This window comes from Trichosurus vulpecula, chromosome 6, assembly GCF_011100635.1.
Source record: "Trichosurus vulpecula isolate mTriVul1 chromosome 6, mTriVul1.pri, whole genome shotgun sequence".
Lineage (NCBI taxonomy): Eukaryota > Metazoa > Chordata > Mammalia > Diprotodontia > Phalangeridae > Trichosurus > Trichosurus vulpecula.
In genome coordinates, this window is record NC_050578.1 from 256003672 (window position 1) to 256023259 (window position 19588).

The 19588-nt window shown below is 47.5% G+C and overlaps 1 protein-coding gene across 2 annotated transcripts in view; it reads left to right on the top strand.

The window, feature by feature from the left end:
• The window catches only part of CD82 (CD82 molecule), an 82170-nt gene that overhangs the window by 42279 nt on the left and 20303 nt on the right, over positions 1-19588 (top strand). The window contains exons 2-4 of one of the 2 annotated variants that reach the window (XM_036764315.1): positions 2058-2202; positions 3884-3965; positions 13225-13297. In XM_036764315.1, the coding sequence (XP_036620210.1) occupies positions 3903-3965; positions 13225-13297 (136 nt within the window). In that variant the 5' untranslated portion in view covers positions 2058-2202; positions 3884-3902. The remainder of the gene's footprint in view (positions 1-2057; positions 2203-3883; positions 3966-13224; positions 13298-19588) is intronic. The other variant, XM_036764314.1, reaches the window with a different exon arrangement.

Below are 19588 nucleotides of genomic sequence, written 5' to 3' on the forward strand. Positions count from 1 at the left end.
CCCTTGTTCCTCCCAAGCTTGACCTCTTCTTGGTGGCCAACATCTCCTGACCTTCAGTAGCCTTTCTCCTTCCCAGGGAGGCAGAGTTGGGAACAATGAGGGGAAGTTTCAAAAAAGGCAAATTTCCACTGAAGGACATATTTCCTCCTTGTAATTATTTATCCAGAGTGTGCTGGTAAATGTTTAACAACTGGCTCTCAGGAAAAACAAACAAACAAACGAATGTCCTCAGACCAGCTTTTAAAGTTTAATCTGAATAATTACATCTTATCCTTCACTTTCTTAAATCTAGACAATTGACAAAACCATCATTCAAGCCCTGATTTGTAGCATTTGCTGATTTCCTGAGGTGTAAAAGCTCACATTGAACATTTAAAGGGAGACTCCAGTACATCCCCGGGATGATCCGGAGGTGGAATGAGCAGCCTTGGAGGAGGAAATAGGTTCTGCCTCACTTGACATCCTCAGTGGGGTTGGAGGATCATCTGAAGGACAATTAAGTATTGATTAGGCACCTACTATGACTGTGCGCCCTGAACCATCCTAGGGGCCGAATTTACAAAAACCATATTGAACTGAATACCGTCAAGGAGTTCCCATTATAATATATATATTTGGGGGGAAATTTTATACATAATGGGGAAAACCAACACGTATGTACAATATACAAGTGCATAGATGCATACACACAAACACATGTGCCCACATTTACATATATATCACACATCCATACACATAAACAAACACACGTGCAAATACATGTGTATGCGTATAAATAAATATGCATGTACATTCATACATATATGTATGCAATATACACATACATGAACCTATACATATATTTATATGCATATATTCATGCATGTACATATACATAGATAAACACAATGCATATATAAATATGCATACACAAACATAATATATACCCATATACATATATTAATCTAGTTATATATATATATATATATATGAACTTGCAATAGACATAAATATAAATATAAATAAATTCATAGCAGTTAAATACAAGGGAACTTGGGAGCACCAGCTGGGGAAGGGATCAGAGAGGCCACAGGTAGATGCTGATGCTTGAGCTGTATCTTGACAGAATAGACTGTCTCAGTGAGCCTGAGGTGAGGATGGAGCTCATTCCAGACATAATGGGATGGCCGATGGAGAAGGCCAGTTAGGTTGGACCAAAGCATGCTGGAGGGGGCATGACATATGATAAGAGACCTAAAAGATAGATGGGAATCAGGTTGTTAATGGCTTTTTATTTTATTTTTATTTTGTCCTGGAGGCAGTAGGGAGCCACTGAAGTTGATTAAAGAGGGCAGTGAGATGGTCATCAACATGCTTAAAGAAAATCACTTTTTGACTGCAGCGTGGAAGATGGGCAAGAGTGGGGACAGACTGGAAGCAGGCAAGGAGAGCAATGAGGAAGTTATTGCCATGGTCCAAGTGCCTGTGTGACCTTGGGCAAGTCACTTAACCTCTGAGTATCTCCAGGAAACTCTCCAAGACCCCACCTTGCAGAGCTGGGGCTGGTCTGCGTTGGCAGAGGAAGGTTCCACTTTGGGAGTACCCCACACTGATAACATTCCATCATAGGAAAAATAAACTTATTTGTTTGTTGTGAACTATACACAGTCATTAACATAAATGCATCTTCAGTCTCTCTCAGGCTGGCTCCAGAGGGAGCTTAGGGTTGGGCGAAGGTTAGGAAAGCTGGATTCTAGTCCTGACCCTGCCACTTGGTGACCTTGGAAAAAGCCTCAGACTTTCTAGGTTTCGATGTCTGTGTGATAAAGGGTTTGAACTAGGTGATGTAGTGGATAGAGCACAGGGCCTGGAGTCAGGAAGGCCCAAGTTCAAATGAAGCCTCAGACATTTCCTAGCAGTGTAACCCTGGGCAAGTCACCTAACCTGTGTGTCTCTCAGTTTCTTCAGCTGTAAAATGGGGATCATGATGGCCCCCATCGCTCGAGGTGGTTGTGAGGATCAAACAGTGCTGGCACACAGTAAGTGCTTAATAAATACTCATTTCCTTCCCTTCTAAGGCCACTTTCAGCTTTCATTCCTATGAACCTCCATGTTTTATGAATGAGAAAGTTACATGGCTTGGAGCATTTAACAGAAAGGGCTGGATTTGGAGCTGAAGGACCTGGGTCCAATCTTACCTCTGCTTTACCTGTGTGACCTTGGGTAAGTGATTTCCCTTGGTGGACCTCACTTTCCCCATCTATAAAATGAGGGGGTTGGCTTGGATGATCTCTATGGCCCCTTCTAGACTGTGAGAATACCCTTCACCCGCCCCTCCTCCCCTGCAGCATATACAATGACCTGGTTCTTTTGCCAAGATCACAGGGTCCCTTTTTGTTTGATGGAAAGGAAAGTAACAGCAGCCCAAGGGGGAAACCACCCATTTCCTGCAGGAGATGGAGATTAAGAGACTGAGACTATTGGTAAATGGAGCCCTGTCATTGGGGCTGGAAGCTGCTTGGGGAGCTGGGGGAGGGGGTGAAAGGGAGACTAGAAGGAAAACCTCTGGGTCACTGAGTCTTCAGAGTTGGAGGGTGGGGTGGGAGACAGCTCTGCATGGGGCTCCCTCTGTTTGCTGAGTCACCAGCCCTGGGATTCCCAAGCTGACCTCAGCACCTCACGTGCCTGGGCATGATAAGAGAGGATTCCAAGCATTTCAGTGAGGAGCAAAGTGGGTGGGGAAAGGGGTCCCCTGGGGACCACAGGAGGGACACATTCCCCAGGGCTCTTTCTCTTTTCTCTCTATTCCTGCCAAGAAAGGAGAAGATAAACACCAAGATGGGCTGCTTATTCTGATGCACAAGCCTTGACAAGGGTCTGGGGGTGTAGGCTGGAGTCTGGGTGATTCTTCTCTCTCACAACGAGCAGGCAGGTGTTTGGAAAGGGAATTGATTCTGGTGCCCAGGCCACGGGCCAGGGCCCTCATTCCCCTGTCCCTTTGTCTCCTCTCCCTCGCAGCTGTTCCATGGGGCCGGGCCAGTTGTTCCGTGTTGGGGAGACCAACTGTTGGCTGCCGCTATCCCTCCTTGAGACCGTCTAGTTGTCCACACATCCTAGCTCTTGTGGTTTGGATGGCCTGCAGTCCTTGGGAGGTAGTGAGGTGGTATTGAGAAAGCCCTGCCTGTGGCTCTTCTCTGGGTTTCCTAACTTCACGTGACCTTAGGCAAGTCATTTGGTCTATTCAGCCTTCAATCCTTACCTCACAGGGCTGCCAGAGGGCAAATGCTTTGTCAACTTTAAAGTTCATCGGATAATAGGTTTAGGGACCTTACAGATCATTGAATCCCAACTTCCTCATTTTATAGATGAAGACCCCAGGGCCTGGAGAGGTTCAGTCACTTGTTCAAGGTCCTACAGCTAGTAAGTGTCTGAGCCAGGAATCAGCCCTGGTTTTCCTGGCTCCAAAGCCTGGTTTGCTAAGGGCCTTTCCTCCTATTAATCTTGTGAGATAGGTAGTAATCTCTTAATTATCCTCATTTTTACGGATGAAGAAACTGAGGCTCGGAGGGGTTACAGTGACTTGGCCATGGTCACACAACTATAAGTGAGTCTGGGGTGAGATTTGAATTCGTGTCCTGAGTCCAAGCCCGGCACTCTTTCTGCCTTCTGCTTTGCCACATGGCTGCCACCATGTACGGGGTGAGTTTGTCTGAGTGCTGGTGCTGTCTGTAACTGTCCTTCGGTCCATCCCGGGTGGAACAGACATTGTTGGCCCCAAGGGCCAGAGTCCCTGATGGACCGGATTTTCCAGTAGCCCTGTAAAAATAGAGGGAAGGAGCCGACATCCTGAGCCAGATACCCCCGAGAGCAGCGCACTCACCTTTGCCTTCTCTCCTCTCCCTAGGGCGTGTCAGTGAGGAAGGATGGGGTCCGGCTGCATCAAAGTCACCAAGTACTTTCTCTTCCTCTTCAACCTGCTTTTCTTTGTAAGTACGTCGAGCAACCCTCCATTTCCCTCCCATGGGGCACCCACTCCCGTCCTTGGAGGTAGAACTTTCAAGAACTGGGGATTTCTTTTCTAGAAATGCCCCAGGTTTGGGACCAAAGAAAGCTTCATGCCAAGGATTGTTGAAAGTGGTACCAGGGGGGTGTTAAAGAGCAGGAGACAGTGTGAGTAGTATGGGGCGGGGGTGGGGGGGAGAAGAACACTGAGGTTGGGGTTGAAGGACCTGGGTTCGAACCCCACCTCTGAATCCTGCTTCCCATTCGGCATTGAGCAAGCCCCTTCTCCCTTCTGACGTCCTTTTCCTGACTTGCTTCCTTTTAGATCTTTTACCCTACTCTTTTCGCCTCAAACTTTCATGTTTCATTTTCAGTTCCTTTCTGCAATGGGGAAAGTTCTAGCTCATGCCTGGGGACCTCTGAGTCATTGCCATAGTGGGCCCAAGGCTCAAGTGGGAGGGCTCTGTTTTCATGGCTAGCCAAAACCCCTGTGCCCATTACGGCAATGGAGCTCAGACACCCTCCAGGGAGTGGGAAGGGGGTAGGGGCCTCACCCAAGGGAGGACCTCACTCAGGAGCCCAGCTGGCATCTTTGTTGGGGGAAACTGTGCTTAGGGCCAGGAGTTCTCCTTCATTCTCACCCCCTTGTTGTGTGCCTTGGCCTTCACTGTGCCCCTGGAGGCCAGAGGGCCGGTCTGCTGGAGCAGAAGTCCAGATGTTGGCCCTGTGGCACATCTGGATCTTGTTTTCCTGGGCTTGGGTTTTCTCCCCCTTCTCCAGGCAGACGGTGAATACCCCTGAAGCTACCAGAATTCCATTGTGTACTAGTCATAGGGTGGCTTTTGACATCCCTGGGATAAAGTTTTAACTACCATCTCTGCTCTGTGTGTGTGTGTGTGTGTGTGTGTGTGTGTGTGTATGTGTGTGTATGTGTGTGTATAGAGAAGAGTCGCCCTCCCCTACATACACACTCCATTTCTTTATGTATGTATGGTATACAGTAGGTACATAATAAATGCTTATTACTTGATTGACCGGGGATACAAATATATAAGTGAAATAGACCTTACCCACAAGGAATTTCCATTCTATTGGTGTGACCATTCAACATGTTAACATATAAGTAAATGCAAAATCTATACAAAATCCAAACCTATCTGTGTGTGTGTGTGTGTGTGTCCATGTCTGTGTCTGTGTCTGTGTCTGTGTGTGTGTGACAAACAGCTGGGGAGTCAGGAAAGGCCTCTGGAAGGAGGCTGCACCCTTGACAAGACCTGTGAATAGGAGCCAATCCTTGTGTGACTGCTACATATGCCCTGTAGAGATGAGAGAGGTGTTGGTATCATGAGAAGAAAGGTAGGCCTGTCATGTGGTGCTGGGTTTGGCATCAGGGAACTTGGGTTTAAATATCCATTCTGACGTTTTCTACATGTATAACCTTGGATAAGTCACTTGTCCTCTGGGCCTTAGGCTCCTTATTTGTCAAAATGAGAGGGTTGGACTGGATGGTCCTCAACGTCCCTCCCAGCTCTTAATCTATTATCCTATGAACCTTCATTGTTCATACATGCCTGGGCCTCTCCCAGTTCTCAAAGATTACTAATTATGCTGATTTCATGGTTGTTCCAGGGACAGGGAGAGGGAGTGTTTGGTGGGAGTAGAGCAAGGGGAAAGGGAAAGGAGGGGGACCCAGGCAATCTGGGAGATCATACCTAGTAGCTCTGGCTTGGCCAATGGCCTGTACTGAGCCCCAGGCAGAGGCAGGGAAGGCTATGTTTGTCTCCCACACAATCACACAATGGGTTTGTCGGTGCCCTGCCCTGTAGTAACCCAGCTCAGGCTCCCTCCCCAGGGCTAAGCTCTGGGCACTGTGCCCTCCCACCCGCCCTGGGACCAGCCTTCTGGGCCCACAAAGAGTTGGCCTGGAGCTGCTAGGATGGGGAGGGAGAGGACGGAATGCCTCCAGCTCCTGAGTCAAAGTATTTTCCCACATTTTGTATGGAGGAGAGAGGAGGAGGAAGAGAGAGAAGGGAAAAAAGCCCCGCTCCCACCCCATACTCCCCCAGGTTGCTGAAGGAGGCAGAGAAGGGGGCCTAGAACTGCCGGCCTCAGTACTGTACAGCTGGCCTTACCCTGCCAAGACTGAGATGGGGGCCTCTCCTGGCCCGGCTCAGTGGGTGACGTGAAGCAGCTGGGCTCTGGGCAGCAAGCTTCCTGGCTCCCTGCTCTGGCTGAGTTGGCTGCCTTAAAGGGCCAGCAGGTGGGCACTGAGCCCTTGACCTAGGCTTGGGGGTTCTGAGTCAGGGAGGGGCCCTGCCCTTTTGGGACAGCAACAGCTTTTGGACCCCAAGAGCGTTGGGTGAGAGGACCCATGGTAACTGATGTGGACGGTAAGGATAATGATCATTTCTAGCATTCAGGTGGTACTTTTTAAAGTTTGCAAAACTCCCTTCTTTTTCTTACCTTGTTTTATTTATATCATGGATCCTTGCCCCTTGGCAGACTCCTTCTCAGAAGGATGTTTTTAAATGCATAATTCAAAAGGTGGCGAAGGAAACCAATTCTATTAAAATGCAGTTATCAACAGATATTATTTTAAAAGTTCACAGAGCCCACGTTAAGATTCCATGTTCTGCAGTACATGGCCAAGGTAGCTCTCGAACAAAAAATAGGGGTCTTTTTCTTCGTATTTTGACATTTTGATGGATGCGAGGCATACTTCAGAGCTGTTTTATTTGCATTTTTTTATAGCTGAATATTCTTTCAAGTGCTTATTTAGAAATTTGGTCCTTACAACAACTTTGCTTTTTTATTTTTGGAGGAGGGAGGGCAGGGCCATTGGGGTTATGTGACTTGCTCAAGGTCACACAGCTAGTAAGTATGGCTAGTGTCTGAGGCTGTATTTGAACTCAGTTCCTCCTGACTCCAGGGCTGGTGCCACCTAGCTGCCCCAACAGCTCTGTAAGGTAGGTATTTTGATGATCCCTGTTTTATAGATGGGGAAATAGAGGCTGTATGAGATAAAGTGACTAGTCCAGAGTTACACAGATTATAAATGTCTGAAACAGGAGTCAAACTCTGAGAGCTGCTACCTGGCACAGTGGATAGAGCACTGGTCCTGGAGTTAAGAATACATATTGCTGAGTTCAAATCTGGCCTCAGACACTTACCGGCTGTGTGACCCTGGGCAAGTCACTTATCCAGTTTGCCTTAGTTTCCTCATCTGTCAAATGAGCTGGAGAAGAAAATGGCAAACCACTCCAGTATCTTTGCCAAGGGAACCCCAAACGGGGTCATAGAGAGTCAGACATGACTGAAATGATTGGACAAGATTCGAACTCAAGTCTTTCTGATTGGCCCCAGTCCAGTATTCCATGTACAGTGCTATGGTTTTGACAGCCGATTATGGAATACTAGACCTGGAGTTGGAAGTGACCTTTGCAGCATAGGATCATAGATTTAGTGCTGGCAGAGACCTCAGGGGTTGTTGAGGCTCCCTTCCCCCTTTTTTATAGAATGAGACATTGGGGCCCAGAGAGGAGCAATATCTTGGCCCAGCATGCACGGGGAGCAAGTAGTGGAGCTGGGATTTGAACCCAGGTCCTCTAACTCAGGGCCAGCGTGCTTTGCCACAGTGCCACCCTATTGGGACGGTCCTGGCCTTTGATAGAGTGGGTGGTCAGACATCCTTCTTGTCATCTCTCCTGCAAAAGTGAGGGATCCCCTGGGCTTTGCCAAGGGTATTTGTTAAAGAGGGGGCACAGATTATAAATGAGCACTTGGAAAAAAAAAGGTTCAGACTTCAAGAAATGCAAATTGGAATGACTCCGATGTGGCCGCTCACATCCATCAAAATGTCAGAATGGGGGAAAATGATCCGGTTCTAGGGAACTACCTGGCAGTGCGCTCTAAGAGGGAAGAAAATAATCATGGTCTTATTAAAAGAATCCCATTACTGAAACAGAAAAGAAGGTAGTGCAGGAAGTAGAGTCAAGTCAACACTCATTTATTGAGAGATTACTATGTGCCAGACCCTGTGCTAAGGCCCCAGAGTACAAGCATGAGCAGAAAAGCAGTCCCTGCCCTTCAGGAGCTTATATTCTAATGGGAGGAGCTTTGAGGGTCACAGGATGATAAGGTGATTCTCCTGAGAGTGTTTTCTAAGGGAGGGAGTAACATAGAAACAACTCTGTGCCTCATTTTCCTCATCTGTAAGATGGGGGGCTCAGATGAGATGAACTCTGAGATCTCAATCCCTGTCAGTCCTCTTGGGGCACAAGGGAAAGGGGGAAGGTATCTTTGGCGCTGGCCACTCAGGGAGAAGCTTTGTTGCTTGAAATATTAGAAACACCAAAGACCAGAGTGGACTTACAGTCCTTTTCTCTCCTGTAGGCCTACATGGGTCTTGATGATTCTTCTGCTTGGGTTCTCCATTCTCTCTCTCTCTCTCTCTCTCTCTCTCTCTCTCTCTCTCTCTCTCTCTCTCTCTCTCTCTCCCGTCCCTCTCTCTGTCTCTCTGTCTCTCTCTCTGTCTCTGCCTCTCTCTGTCTCTACCTGTCTCTCTCTCTCTCTCTCTCTCTCTCTCTCTCTCTGTCTGTCTCTTGGTCTCTGTTTCACTGCTAATTTTGTCTGTGAGATCCCCTGGGAGAAATGATCTAGTGTTCGGTGTGTATGGGAAGAATGGAGGCCCCTGCAGGAAGATTGCCTAGGGAAGGAGAGAGGAAAAGGGGAGAGGTGCTGAGCTGGTTGGCAAGTTCTCACCTCATCCTATCTGATACTTAGACTCTCAAGCCCAGCTGCCTCCTGCCTCTGGTCATGATGGAGAGTCAGGTGGCAACGGGTGCTCATACATGCCTGGGGGAGGGAGGTCAAGGAGATTGTGTCTTCTGGGGCATGCCCAGCGAGTGTTGGTCTCCTGGACTATGGCCCTATCTCTTGTTCATTATCTGACCAGGGTGCCAGCCCAGACTGAAGGCAGAATCTGGAATGGGATTGACACAGAGCCGTTGCCAGCCTCATCTGACAGAGACTAGCCTCCTCCTCCATTTTTCTCTCCCCACCCCTCATCTCATTCGGTGTTTGAATCCTCAATTTATCCCCATAGTAGACTACAAACTTCTCTGTTTGCCACTCAGGGCTCTGTACAACCTGGCTCTGGTCTACCTTATCACGCATTACCACCCTCCATATGCTCTCAGGGCCAGCCCAATCAGTCAACGCTCCATCTCCCATCTCCTTCCAGCACCTTGCACGGTCTGTCTCCCACTCCTGGAAGCTCTCCTTCCTCCAAGACTTAGCTCCAACATCACCTTCTGCAGAAGGCCTTGTCTTGTTCTACGTGTTACTAGTACTTTCTCAACCCCTCCAAGCCTATCTTGTATCTTCCTTGTATGTATTCTCTCTCTCTCTCTCTCTCTCTCTCTCCCTCTATGTTTCTTTGTCTCTGTCTGTCTGTCCGTCTCTCCCTCTCCCTCCTTTCCTCCCTCCCTCCCTCTCTCTCTCTCCATCTTTCCCTCTCTCTCTTTCTCTTTCTCCTCTCTCTCTCTCCCTCCCTTTCTCCTCTCTCTGTCTTTCTCTTTTCTCTCTCTCCCTTTCTCTGTCTCTTTCTCTCTCTGTCTCTCTCTCCCTCTCTCTCCCTGTCTTTCTCTGTCTCTCTATCTCTGTGTCTTTCTTTCTCTTTCTCTCCATGCATGTGCATACATGTGTGTTTATGTGCATATGTGTGTATACATATGTGTGTTATTACCACATATGTGTATATGTAGTAACTAAACTTTATACCTCTCCTAATGCTTTGTATACAGCAAGTGGAAAGTAAGTATGATGTGATCGTTATTAGTCTACTAATGCCCAGGAGCAGGGCTGTCCCCCTGGGCCTTGTTCCCACTGCTGACTCTGGGGGAGGGTCTCAAATTAGGAGCAGGTGGGACCTCAGAGAAGTCTGAGCCTGAACCTTGAGACACAGAAGGACTTGTCCTCTCCCAATTTCCCCAGGCCTTCTAATTTGGCTCCTAGCTCACTGACTTGACCTGGACTCCAGCCTGGACCCAGCCCTGGCTGGCCTTGGGTTGGGGGGTGGTTGTCGGGCCTGGACATGCCTTTCCTGAGCAAGGCTGCTACCACATAAGAGGAGCTGCCTGGGAAGGTTGGGAGTGGGGGAGATTTCCTTTCTCTGGCTCCCAATAGCCCCAGCCAAGGAGTCTGGAGAGTATGGGCTCAGATTTTTAATGGTTATTCTTCTTGTTCTGCCCCCTGCTCCCACCCCTTTTTGTGTTTGTGTATTTTTTGAGGGAAGGGGGTGTTATCCTTCCTTGTTGTCTGTAGGAGCCAGGGTGCCCGTTTCCCTTTCATAATCTACCAAGTTCCTGCTAGAGACAATGGCCTGGAAAGCTTGGGGGCTGTGTCTGACCCAGAGCTCATCTGGCTCCCAGAATCAGCATCTAGAGGTATTGCTCGCTGGGCCTATGGTCTGTCCTCAGATGGGATCTCTTCTCCACAAAGAAGTCAAGTTTGTTAGGTAACCCTGGGCCCTTTTAAATCCTCCCATGTGCTTCCTACCCATTTTGTTCCAGAGACACCGGTGACACCCCTGTTTCCTACTCCAGCTGCCTCATCTCACACCCCCAACACCCCTTCTACTTCCCCTCTTGAACTCCCTACCTGGAGCCCTACATGTACTGCCCCAAGCTGGCATTGACCAGAACTCCCCTGACAACAGGCGGCATAGATGAGTCCAAAAAGGCCTCCATGGATGGAGGGTCTGAGAACCAGAGCTAGGATCCCAGAACAGACACTTCCGGTGGCTCCCCCTTCTGATGAGTCTGTGACTCGGACCTGGGTCCTCATCCTCAGCTACAGAGCTGATGGCAGCAGTGACCTTGGACAAGTCAATTCCCTTTGATAAGCTTCAGATCTTTCACCTGTGAAACGCTGGTAAAACCTGCCTCAGCCACCTCTCACAGAGTTACTGTGAAGAGCAAACAGGTTAATAGGAAGTCATAGTAATCACCGGGCACTTCTTAAACCCTTAAGAGTTTGCAAAGCACTCATCTGAGCCTTACAGCAACCCTGGGAGGCAGGTGTTATTGCTATTCCCATTCCCAATAGACCAGGAAACTGAGACTTAGCTGGGTGGCACGGTGGATAGACCCGTCAGGAAGCCCTGAGTTCAAATCCAGCCTCAGGTGCTTACCTGTGTGACCTTGAGCAAGTTGACCTCCGTTGGTCTTAGTGTTCTTAACTCAGCTGAGTCCACCATCCTGCTCCCCCTCAGCTCTACATCTGCGATCCTATTTAATTCTTAATTCTGAGCCAGGGGGAGAAGATAACCACCCAATCTACTCCTTTCCCTTAGCCCTCTCGAGACCATCAGAGACCCGCTGTTGGGTGGGTCCTAATGTAGATCGGTTTGACTCTCAAGGAATCAGTGTGAATTAGTGGCAGGAAGACTGACTCCTACCTTAGACCTGTAATAGATTGTTGACCTTGGGCAAATCACATGACATTTCTTATCCTCAGTTTCCTCACCTGGAAAATGCGAGTATTAACAGCATCTATTTCACAAGCTGGTTTTGAATGAGATGATGTATGTAAAGGATTTCTTAAGCCTGAAGAGGACTTGAGTTCAAATCCAGGCTTTGCCACTTCCCGTGTGGGAGAGTCACTGAGACACTCTGGACTTTGGTTTCCTCATCTATAGAAAAGAAAGGATTCAGTTAGATGGCTCCAAAGGTGGCTTCCCAGCTCCAAAGTTCTATGAGCCTGGTAAATCACTAAATAAATATGATCCTGGAACAGACCTCAGAGACCAACAAGGTCAACCCTCTCATTTTACAAGGGGAGGAAACTGTCTTTCTTCTCACTGTAGCCCATATTATCTGGAAGAATGGATTCAGGGCTGGCCTCCAAGTCCTGGGTTCAAATCCCAACTCAGACATCTTGTAGCCTCTCATCGCCCCAGGCAACTATGTGGAATCATATATCATCCAGCAGTTGTTAATCTGCCATGGTGGAAGTCATTTCCTCACTGGGAGTTCTCTGCCCTGAAGGCACAAGTCTGGGACTCCCCCCACCCCTCACCAAAAAAAAGTGTGTGTGTGTGTGTGTATGCCATTAGTGATGTATAATATTATGTATATATACATGTATACATACACACACATATATACACACAGGTAAAATGTATATATAATTTTGGTGTTTAATTTTTATATACATTCATACATGTGTATACATATACATAGAGATATGTAGACAAGCACACCTCAGAGATATTGTGAGTTTGGTTCCAGACCACCACAATAAAACAAATATTGCAATAAAACAAGTCACAAACGTTTCTGTTTCATAGTGCATATAAAAGTTATGTTTACACTATACTGAAGTCTGTTATGTGTGTGATAATATTATATCTTTAAAAAATGTAGGGACCTTAGGTAAAAATATTTTATTGTTAAAAATTCCAACCATCATCTGAGCCTTCAGGGAGTTGTATTCTTTTTGCTGGTGGAGGGTCTTGCCATGATGCTGATGGCTGCTGACTGATCAGGGCAGGGGCTGCTGAAGGTTGAGAGGCTGTGGAAATTTCTTAAAATAAGACAACAATGAAGTCTGTCCCATCAATTGGCTTTTCCTCTCATTTGAACACTTAGAGGCCATTGTAGGGTTATCAACTGGCCTAATTTTAATATTCTTGTGTCTCAGGGAATAGGGAGGCTCTTGGAGAGGGATAGAGCCTGGGACTGGCTGGCCAGTGGAGCAGTCAGAACATACACAACATTAATCAATTAAGTTCGCCATCTTACATGGGCCTGGTACATGACACCCCAAAACAATCAATAGGATCACTGATCACCATGACCAATATAATGATGACAAATGGAATATTGGGAGAATTACTGGAATGTGATGCAGAGACATGATGTGAGCACGTGATGTTAGAAAAATGGTGCCAATAGACTTGTTCAACGCAGGGTTACCACAACCTTCAATTTGTGAAAATCACAATATCTGCAGAATGCAAATAAAGCAAAGCACAATAAAACAAGCTATGCCTGTATATGTGTGTGTGTGTGTGTGTGTGTGTGTGTGTGTGTGTGTGTGTATATACATACACATATGTATATAAGTATATATCATGGGTCCAGTTTCTAGTCATATATTAATCCAGAGAAAGTGCATGCTCCCACTGTTCCAGGAGTCTGGCTCCCCTCACATCCTAACTCAGCATCAATTTTGTTCTAGATCTTGGGAGCCTTGATTCTCGGGTTTGGAATATGGATTCTGACTGACAGAAACAGCTTCATCTCTGTTCTACGTGAGTTTCCCACTTGGCTTGTCCTGCTGTGGTTGGCTGGGTTAAGGGGGGAGACCTTGAGATTGAGGGAGATGCCTGAGGCCCCTTCTCATCACAGGCCAGTCTCCTTACTCTCTGTTGCTACCCCAGGGAGGAAAGGGTGGGGGTTGGAGGCTAGGTTGGTCCACATCCTGTCCTCTACCTCTTGGGTCCAAGGTGTTTGATGTGTATGAAGTCTATTATTATGAATGCTTTGATTCCTCATGGACCCCTGGAGGCATAGCAAGCACTGGACGTGTGGCTAAGACATGGGTCTTGAGTGTTTGTTTCTTCTCGATAGAGTCAGTGCAGCCATGTGGATACAGTGCTCAGATTGGGCTGAGAGGGGCTTGGTTGAAAGAGCCCTGAATGTAAAGTCGGATCCTACCTCTGACACTGAATACCCTAGACAAATCACTTAGCCTACTTGGGCCTCATTTTCTCCATCTGTAAAATGACAAATCGGGCAAGGTGACCTCTTAGTTCCCTTCCAGAGCTAAACCTAGGGGACCTATGAGTTAGAAAGACTGGAGTTTCAAATCCTGCCTTTGATAATTGTAGCTAGAGTACATTTGCCAAGACATTCAACCCCTCTCTTGTCTCAAGCAAATCTCAAGGATTTATCTGCTAGATCATAGATGGATTTCAGAAGAGTTCCCATAAGAAAAAAATCACAGATCCTTCTCATTTTTGAGTGATGGTATAGCCTAGTGCTTAAAACACTGGAATAAGAGTGAGAAAACCTTGGTTCCAAGCCCAGCTTGACTGTGGGATCTTAGGAAAATCATTTCAGCTTTCTGTGCCTCAGTTTCTCTCCTTCGCAAAAGGAGATGCTTTCTACTCTTTCCATGTTCAAGCAATATTCGTTGTCTATTGTGTGCCCACTATGATGAATCTGGGCCATAGTTCATGGGTAGGGTTATAGTAGTTTTTTTTTTTATTTTTTAGTGTAGATCTGATTTCATTCCCAGTGTAGAAACTCTCTTCATTGTTGAAGATTGGAAACTCATCCGTAATCAATCAATCAATGGAGGCCTGTTTAGGGCACTGTCCCTGGTACTGACACTGAGACTTCAAAAGTTAAGTGATGCGCACATGGCCACAGAAATAAAACTTGAACCCTGGTCTTCCTGCCTCCAAAGCCTGCCCTCTCTCTGCTATATTAGGATACCTCCTAATGTAAGCCTGACAAGTATCTGTAAGTCTGAATTCTTTTTTAAACAATAGATTTTTATTGGTATCTTTTGTCTTCCAATTTCTTAGGTTTCCTCCCTGGATTCCTTCTCTTCTCGCCTCCCAGAGAGCCATCTCTTAGCACAAAGAACCTCTGAGTTCTTAAGGTCATTGAGCCCAGGGTGTTTTTAACATATAATTATTTGAAAGAGCAGGGTGGCTTTTTCAGAGGAGAAGCACTGAACTGGAAGACTGAATCCTGCCTCTGACACTAATGTAGTGCATGGCCTTGGGGCAAGTCTTGTCACCATTCTGGGCCTCAGTTTCTTATCTATAAAAATGAACAATTTAGATGAAAACCTTTCAATTTCCTACCACCTGCTGGCCATCTGCACTTGGAAGTTTCCAGGCGCAACCTCTACCCAATGTGTCCAAAATTAAATTCCATCCCTTCCTCCACTCTTCCTTCCCAACCTCCCTATTCCCATTGATGGGGCCGCCATCTTCTCTGTCACCAAGATTTGAGACACTGGAGGCATCTTTGGCTCTTCCCTCTCCCTCACTGTCTATGCCTGATCCATTCCCAATCCCGTCAATTTCCCCCTCTCAAATCCATCTTTTTTCCACTTACACAATTATTGGTCTCATTCGAGCTCTCACCTTATCTACATGGGTATCCTAAATGTCCTCCCTGCTCCTGGTCCACTCTTCTCTAATTCATCCTGCACACAGCTACCTATTCAAAAACCTTCAAAGGCTCCCAATCTCTATAGGCTAAAATCTGGAATCCTCAGTTTGGGCACAATCTGTCCCCAATCTCTATTTCCAATCTCATTCCACATTCCACATTCCCCTCAATGTCTTCTATATTACAGACAAATTGAACCGTTGGTTGTTCATAATCTTGTCTGGTGCGCTTGTGAAGGTGGTCCACCACCCCTTTCATACTGAATGCAGGTTCCTCTGCTTGAAAGCATCCAATGAGGGGCAACCCACTGCCTCTCAAGTCTGCTCATCCCACTTTTGGCCATCTCTCATAATGAGCACGTTTTTCCTGACATTAAGCCCAAATTTGCCTCTGCTTCATCTCCCTCTTGCCTCTAATTCTGTCCTCTGGGGCTAAAGAGGACAAGTTTCAATGCTGTTCAATAGGTTTATTATTCAAGTATTTGAATACTGCCACTGTGACCTCCTCTCCTCTTATCCAGGCTGAACATTCTGAGTTCCTTCAGCTGTTCCTAATTTCACAGGGATCGTTGATCAGAGGATAATGGCTAGGGCTGGAAGGGACCTTGGAAGGCAACTTTCCAATCCTCTCATTTTACAATGGAGGAAAATAAGGCCCAGGAAAGTTAAATGACTTTCCAAGGTCAAAAGGGTATTCTGTGTCAGGCAAGATTTGAACTCGGGTCCCCTGGCTCTAGAACCAGTGCCTTTCCCAAGGAACCATGGCCTTCAGGCCCATTTCCCCCTGGAGAGAGGCAGGGCTCATGTACCTGGATGCAGACTCCATTCTTGGTCCCAGGCCTTTGCTCTCCAGCCCACCCCCTCTCCCAGGTCTCAGAGAGTTGTGGTTCTTACTTCTCTCCCTCCTCCCCAAACAGCTGCAGGACAGATTCAGGCCAGGGAAGAGCTGACAGCTGTTGCATTTGCATAAAGTGGAAGCTCCACTGAACCTGGGGTGGGGAGTAGCCCACACCTGTTGCTGCATTTCCTCGTAAGAGATGGGGCTAAGAAGCAGGGCCGTCCTGTGCCAGCTGCCTCTGATTCTCCCCTGGGAGGAGGCTTGCCCCATTCTGGTCAGGCCCAAGCTTCTCAAGGCTTAGCTTTCTCCTTCCTTCCGGGGGGATGGGGAGGGGTGGAGATTTCCTGGTTCAACCTAGGATTCCTCTCACCCAGTTGCGTTCACCTTATCTCCTCCCACCCCTCTGGTAACCTGAGCACCTTTGCAAGGGACGCTCCTGCTTGGGGCCTGCTATGGTGAAAGGGGGCAGGGGAGGAAGAAGAATACAGAACTCCCTGGTCTTGGCCCCCAGCCTGTGCTTCCCGGGCATCCATCCAGCAGAGCAAGGTCCAACGAGCCCTCCCATGTTCCTGTCTTGGTGCTCACGTTCCAATGGGCTGTAGAGCTGAGCTGACTCGCCCTGGGAATGGGATACCTCTCACTGCCTTTCTAGCCCCCTCCTGCCTTTCCAGTCTTCTTACACCTCACTCCCTGACACTTCCACTTTGATCCAGTGACCCTGGCCTCTGGCTGTTCCAGGAATAGGACCCTCCATCTCTCTGCTCTGGCTGTCCCCCATGCCTGGAATGCTCTCCCTCCTCCACTCTGACTGTTGACCTCCCTGGCTTTCTTTAAATCCCTTCTTCTATAGGAAACCTCCTCTAACCCCCTTCGTCCCAATGTTTTCTTTTCCCTCTTTTATTTCCTATTTATCCTTTACATATATTTGTATTTTTTTGCATCTTGTCTCTCCCATAAGACTAAGCTCCTTGAAGGCAGGGACCCTCTTCTGCCTCTTTTTGTATCCCCAGTGCTTAACACAGTGCCTGGCACATAGTAGGCACTTTGTGCTTTTTTGATGAGAGTGTTAAGGGCTGACTTCTGACTCAGAGGACTAAAGTTCCAATTCCAAGCTCATCTGATTACTAGCTCTATGACCATGAGCAACTCTTAGAACCTTAGACTATCAGATTTGGAAGATGACTTTGAGGATATCTGATAATGATACGAACTAACATTTATAGTACTTACATTACAGCTGAAGTTTTAAGGTTTGTAAAGCACTGGACACATGCTTTTCATGTGATCCTCCCAACAATCTTGGGAGAAAGGTGCTATTTTGTCCACATTTTATAGATGAGGAAACTGAAGCAAACAGGGTCAAGTGACTTACCCAGGGTCACACAGCTACTCAGTACCTGAGGTCACATTGAACGCAGGTCTTCCTAATTCTGGATGTACTCCTCTATCCACCGAGTCAGCTAGCTGTCCCTGCTTAAGCTTGCCCCTGAATGAGGATCCTCATATAGTATGTCCTCACAAGTGGGCTTTGACTTGCTATGACAGAAGACTTGTTACCTTTAAAGCAGCCTGACCCATTTTGGGAAAGCTTTCATGTTTATTGGAATTTTTTTCCCAAGGGTTGGTGCTCAGGCATCCCCCATCCTCTGGCTGCAGAGTGGACATGGCTATTCACACCCATTGCCATCTGTACCTCCCCTGCCCCCTTCAAAGACCTCCAGGGCCTTGCTGTCTTCCCCGCTGCTGCCTTCTCTTAGAAGCGACCCATCTCTCAATTAAAAGCATGAGCTGTGTGAAAGCAGGAATTGTCTCATGTTTTGCTTCGTATCCCCTAAACTAAACACTGTTCTTGGCCTACAGTGAGGGCTTAAAAGCATTTAGCTGTTTTTACATTAAATCAAAATCTTCCTCTATGAAACACCCACTCCATTGCTCCTTCTTCTGCCTTGTGGGGCTGAGCAGAAAAGTCTCTTCCTCTTTAGGGCAGACCCTCAGAGACCTGAAAACTGCTAGTGTGTGTGTATGTGTGTGTGTGTGTGTGTTCAGAATCATGTCCTCTAGGCTAAAGTGGTCCAATTGCTTTAACTGAGGCTCTTATGGCACAATCTCTTCATAGGCTCCAGCTTCTTTAAGCACTAACTCTGTGCAAAGCACCAGGGGGTACAAAGAGGAAACTCAAATAGCCCCAAGCCCCCAAGGAATTTTCTTTCTCCGGGAAGGATGGGCACAGTCGCAGCTTGAGAGCTGGTCAGCTTCTGAGTGAGTGTTCATCCCGATGGTTTGGAGAGATGGGTGAAGTCACTTGCAGACAGTAGTCAGCGGCAGAAGTAGGATCTGAACCCAAGGCTTCTGGCTTCAAATCTGGTACTTTTTCAAGGCAGCAAGCATTTATTAAGCACTTCCTGTGGGGTCACGCTGAACATCAGAAATCAGAGAAATATGAAAAGACAGGCCCTGTCCTCAAGGACTGTGCATTGGAATGAAGCAGACGGCGTGTAAGCAATTCAGTGGATACAAGATAGATGCAGAATATATGAAAAGAAGTCCGAGAGGGTAAGACATCCGTGGCTAGGAGACCAGGAGGGGCCTCTAGGAGCGGGGCTGAATCTTGAAGGAAGGCAGAGAAACTAGGAAAAGGAGAAGTCTAAGTATTATGTCAGCCTGTGCAAGCAGGGGAGGAATAAGCATCTATTTTGTCCGTACTATGTGCCGGGCAATGTGCTCAGTGCTTTGTAAATAATATCTCACTGTTCTTCACAATAACCCTTGGAGATAGAAGCTATTATTATCCCCATTTTGAAGTCGAGGAAACTGAGACAGGTTAGGGGACTTATCCAGGGTCAACAACTTTGGATGGAGATGCTATTATTATCCCTTACCTCATGCAGTTGAGGAAACTGAGGCAGAGATTAAGTGACTTGCCTAGGTGTCACACAGCTAGTGTCTGAGGCCAGAATTGAATTTGGGCTCTTCCTGACTCTAGGCCCAGGGCTGTGCCATGTAGTCGCCTCTAATGCAAAGGCGGGAGATGGAGTGTCAAGTCTGGGGAAAGGCAAGCAAGCCAGTGTTGCTGTGTAGAGGAGAATAAACCATAAGGAGACTGGAAAGGGGGGACAGGACCTAGTCACAAAGGGCTCTCAATGCCAGACAGTCCTGGAGTTAATAGGGAGTCCCTGGAATTGTGGGCAGGTAGGGGAGGGAAGGGGCTATGGTCCCCTCTTCACTTTAGGAAAATCCTGGTTCTGCCGCTGACTGTCTAGTGCAAGTGACTTCACCCATCAGAGTGAAGGTTCTTCCCAGCCATTGGGATGGAGGGAGGGACAGGAGAAAGGAGAGACCTGAGGACAGGAGACCAAGCAGAGGCCAGTGCCACAGTCCAGGTGTGACTCGATGAGCTGCTTCTGAACGGCCCTAGGTCCCAGCCTAGGCCTTTCCCCTGGGGATTCTTGGGAATTATTCTTTGGTCCCACAGGAGTCTGAGCATGTCTGTAGAGAACAAGGAGATCGCTGGTTTCTTGCCATGAGTCTTCCACAGCCAGTAAGCCCTGACTCACTCCAGAATATAGTAGCTGCGT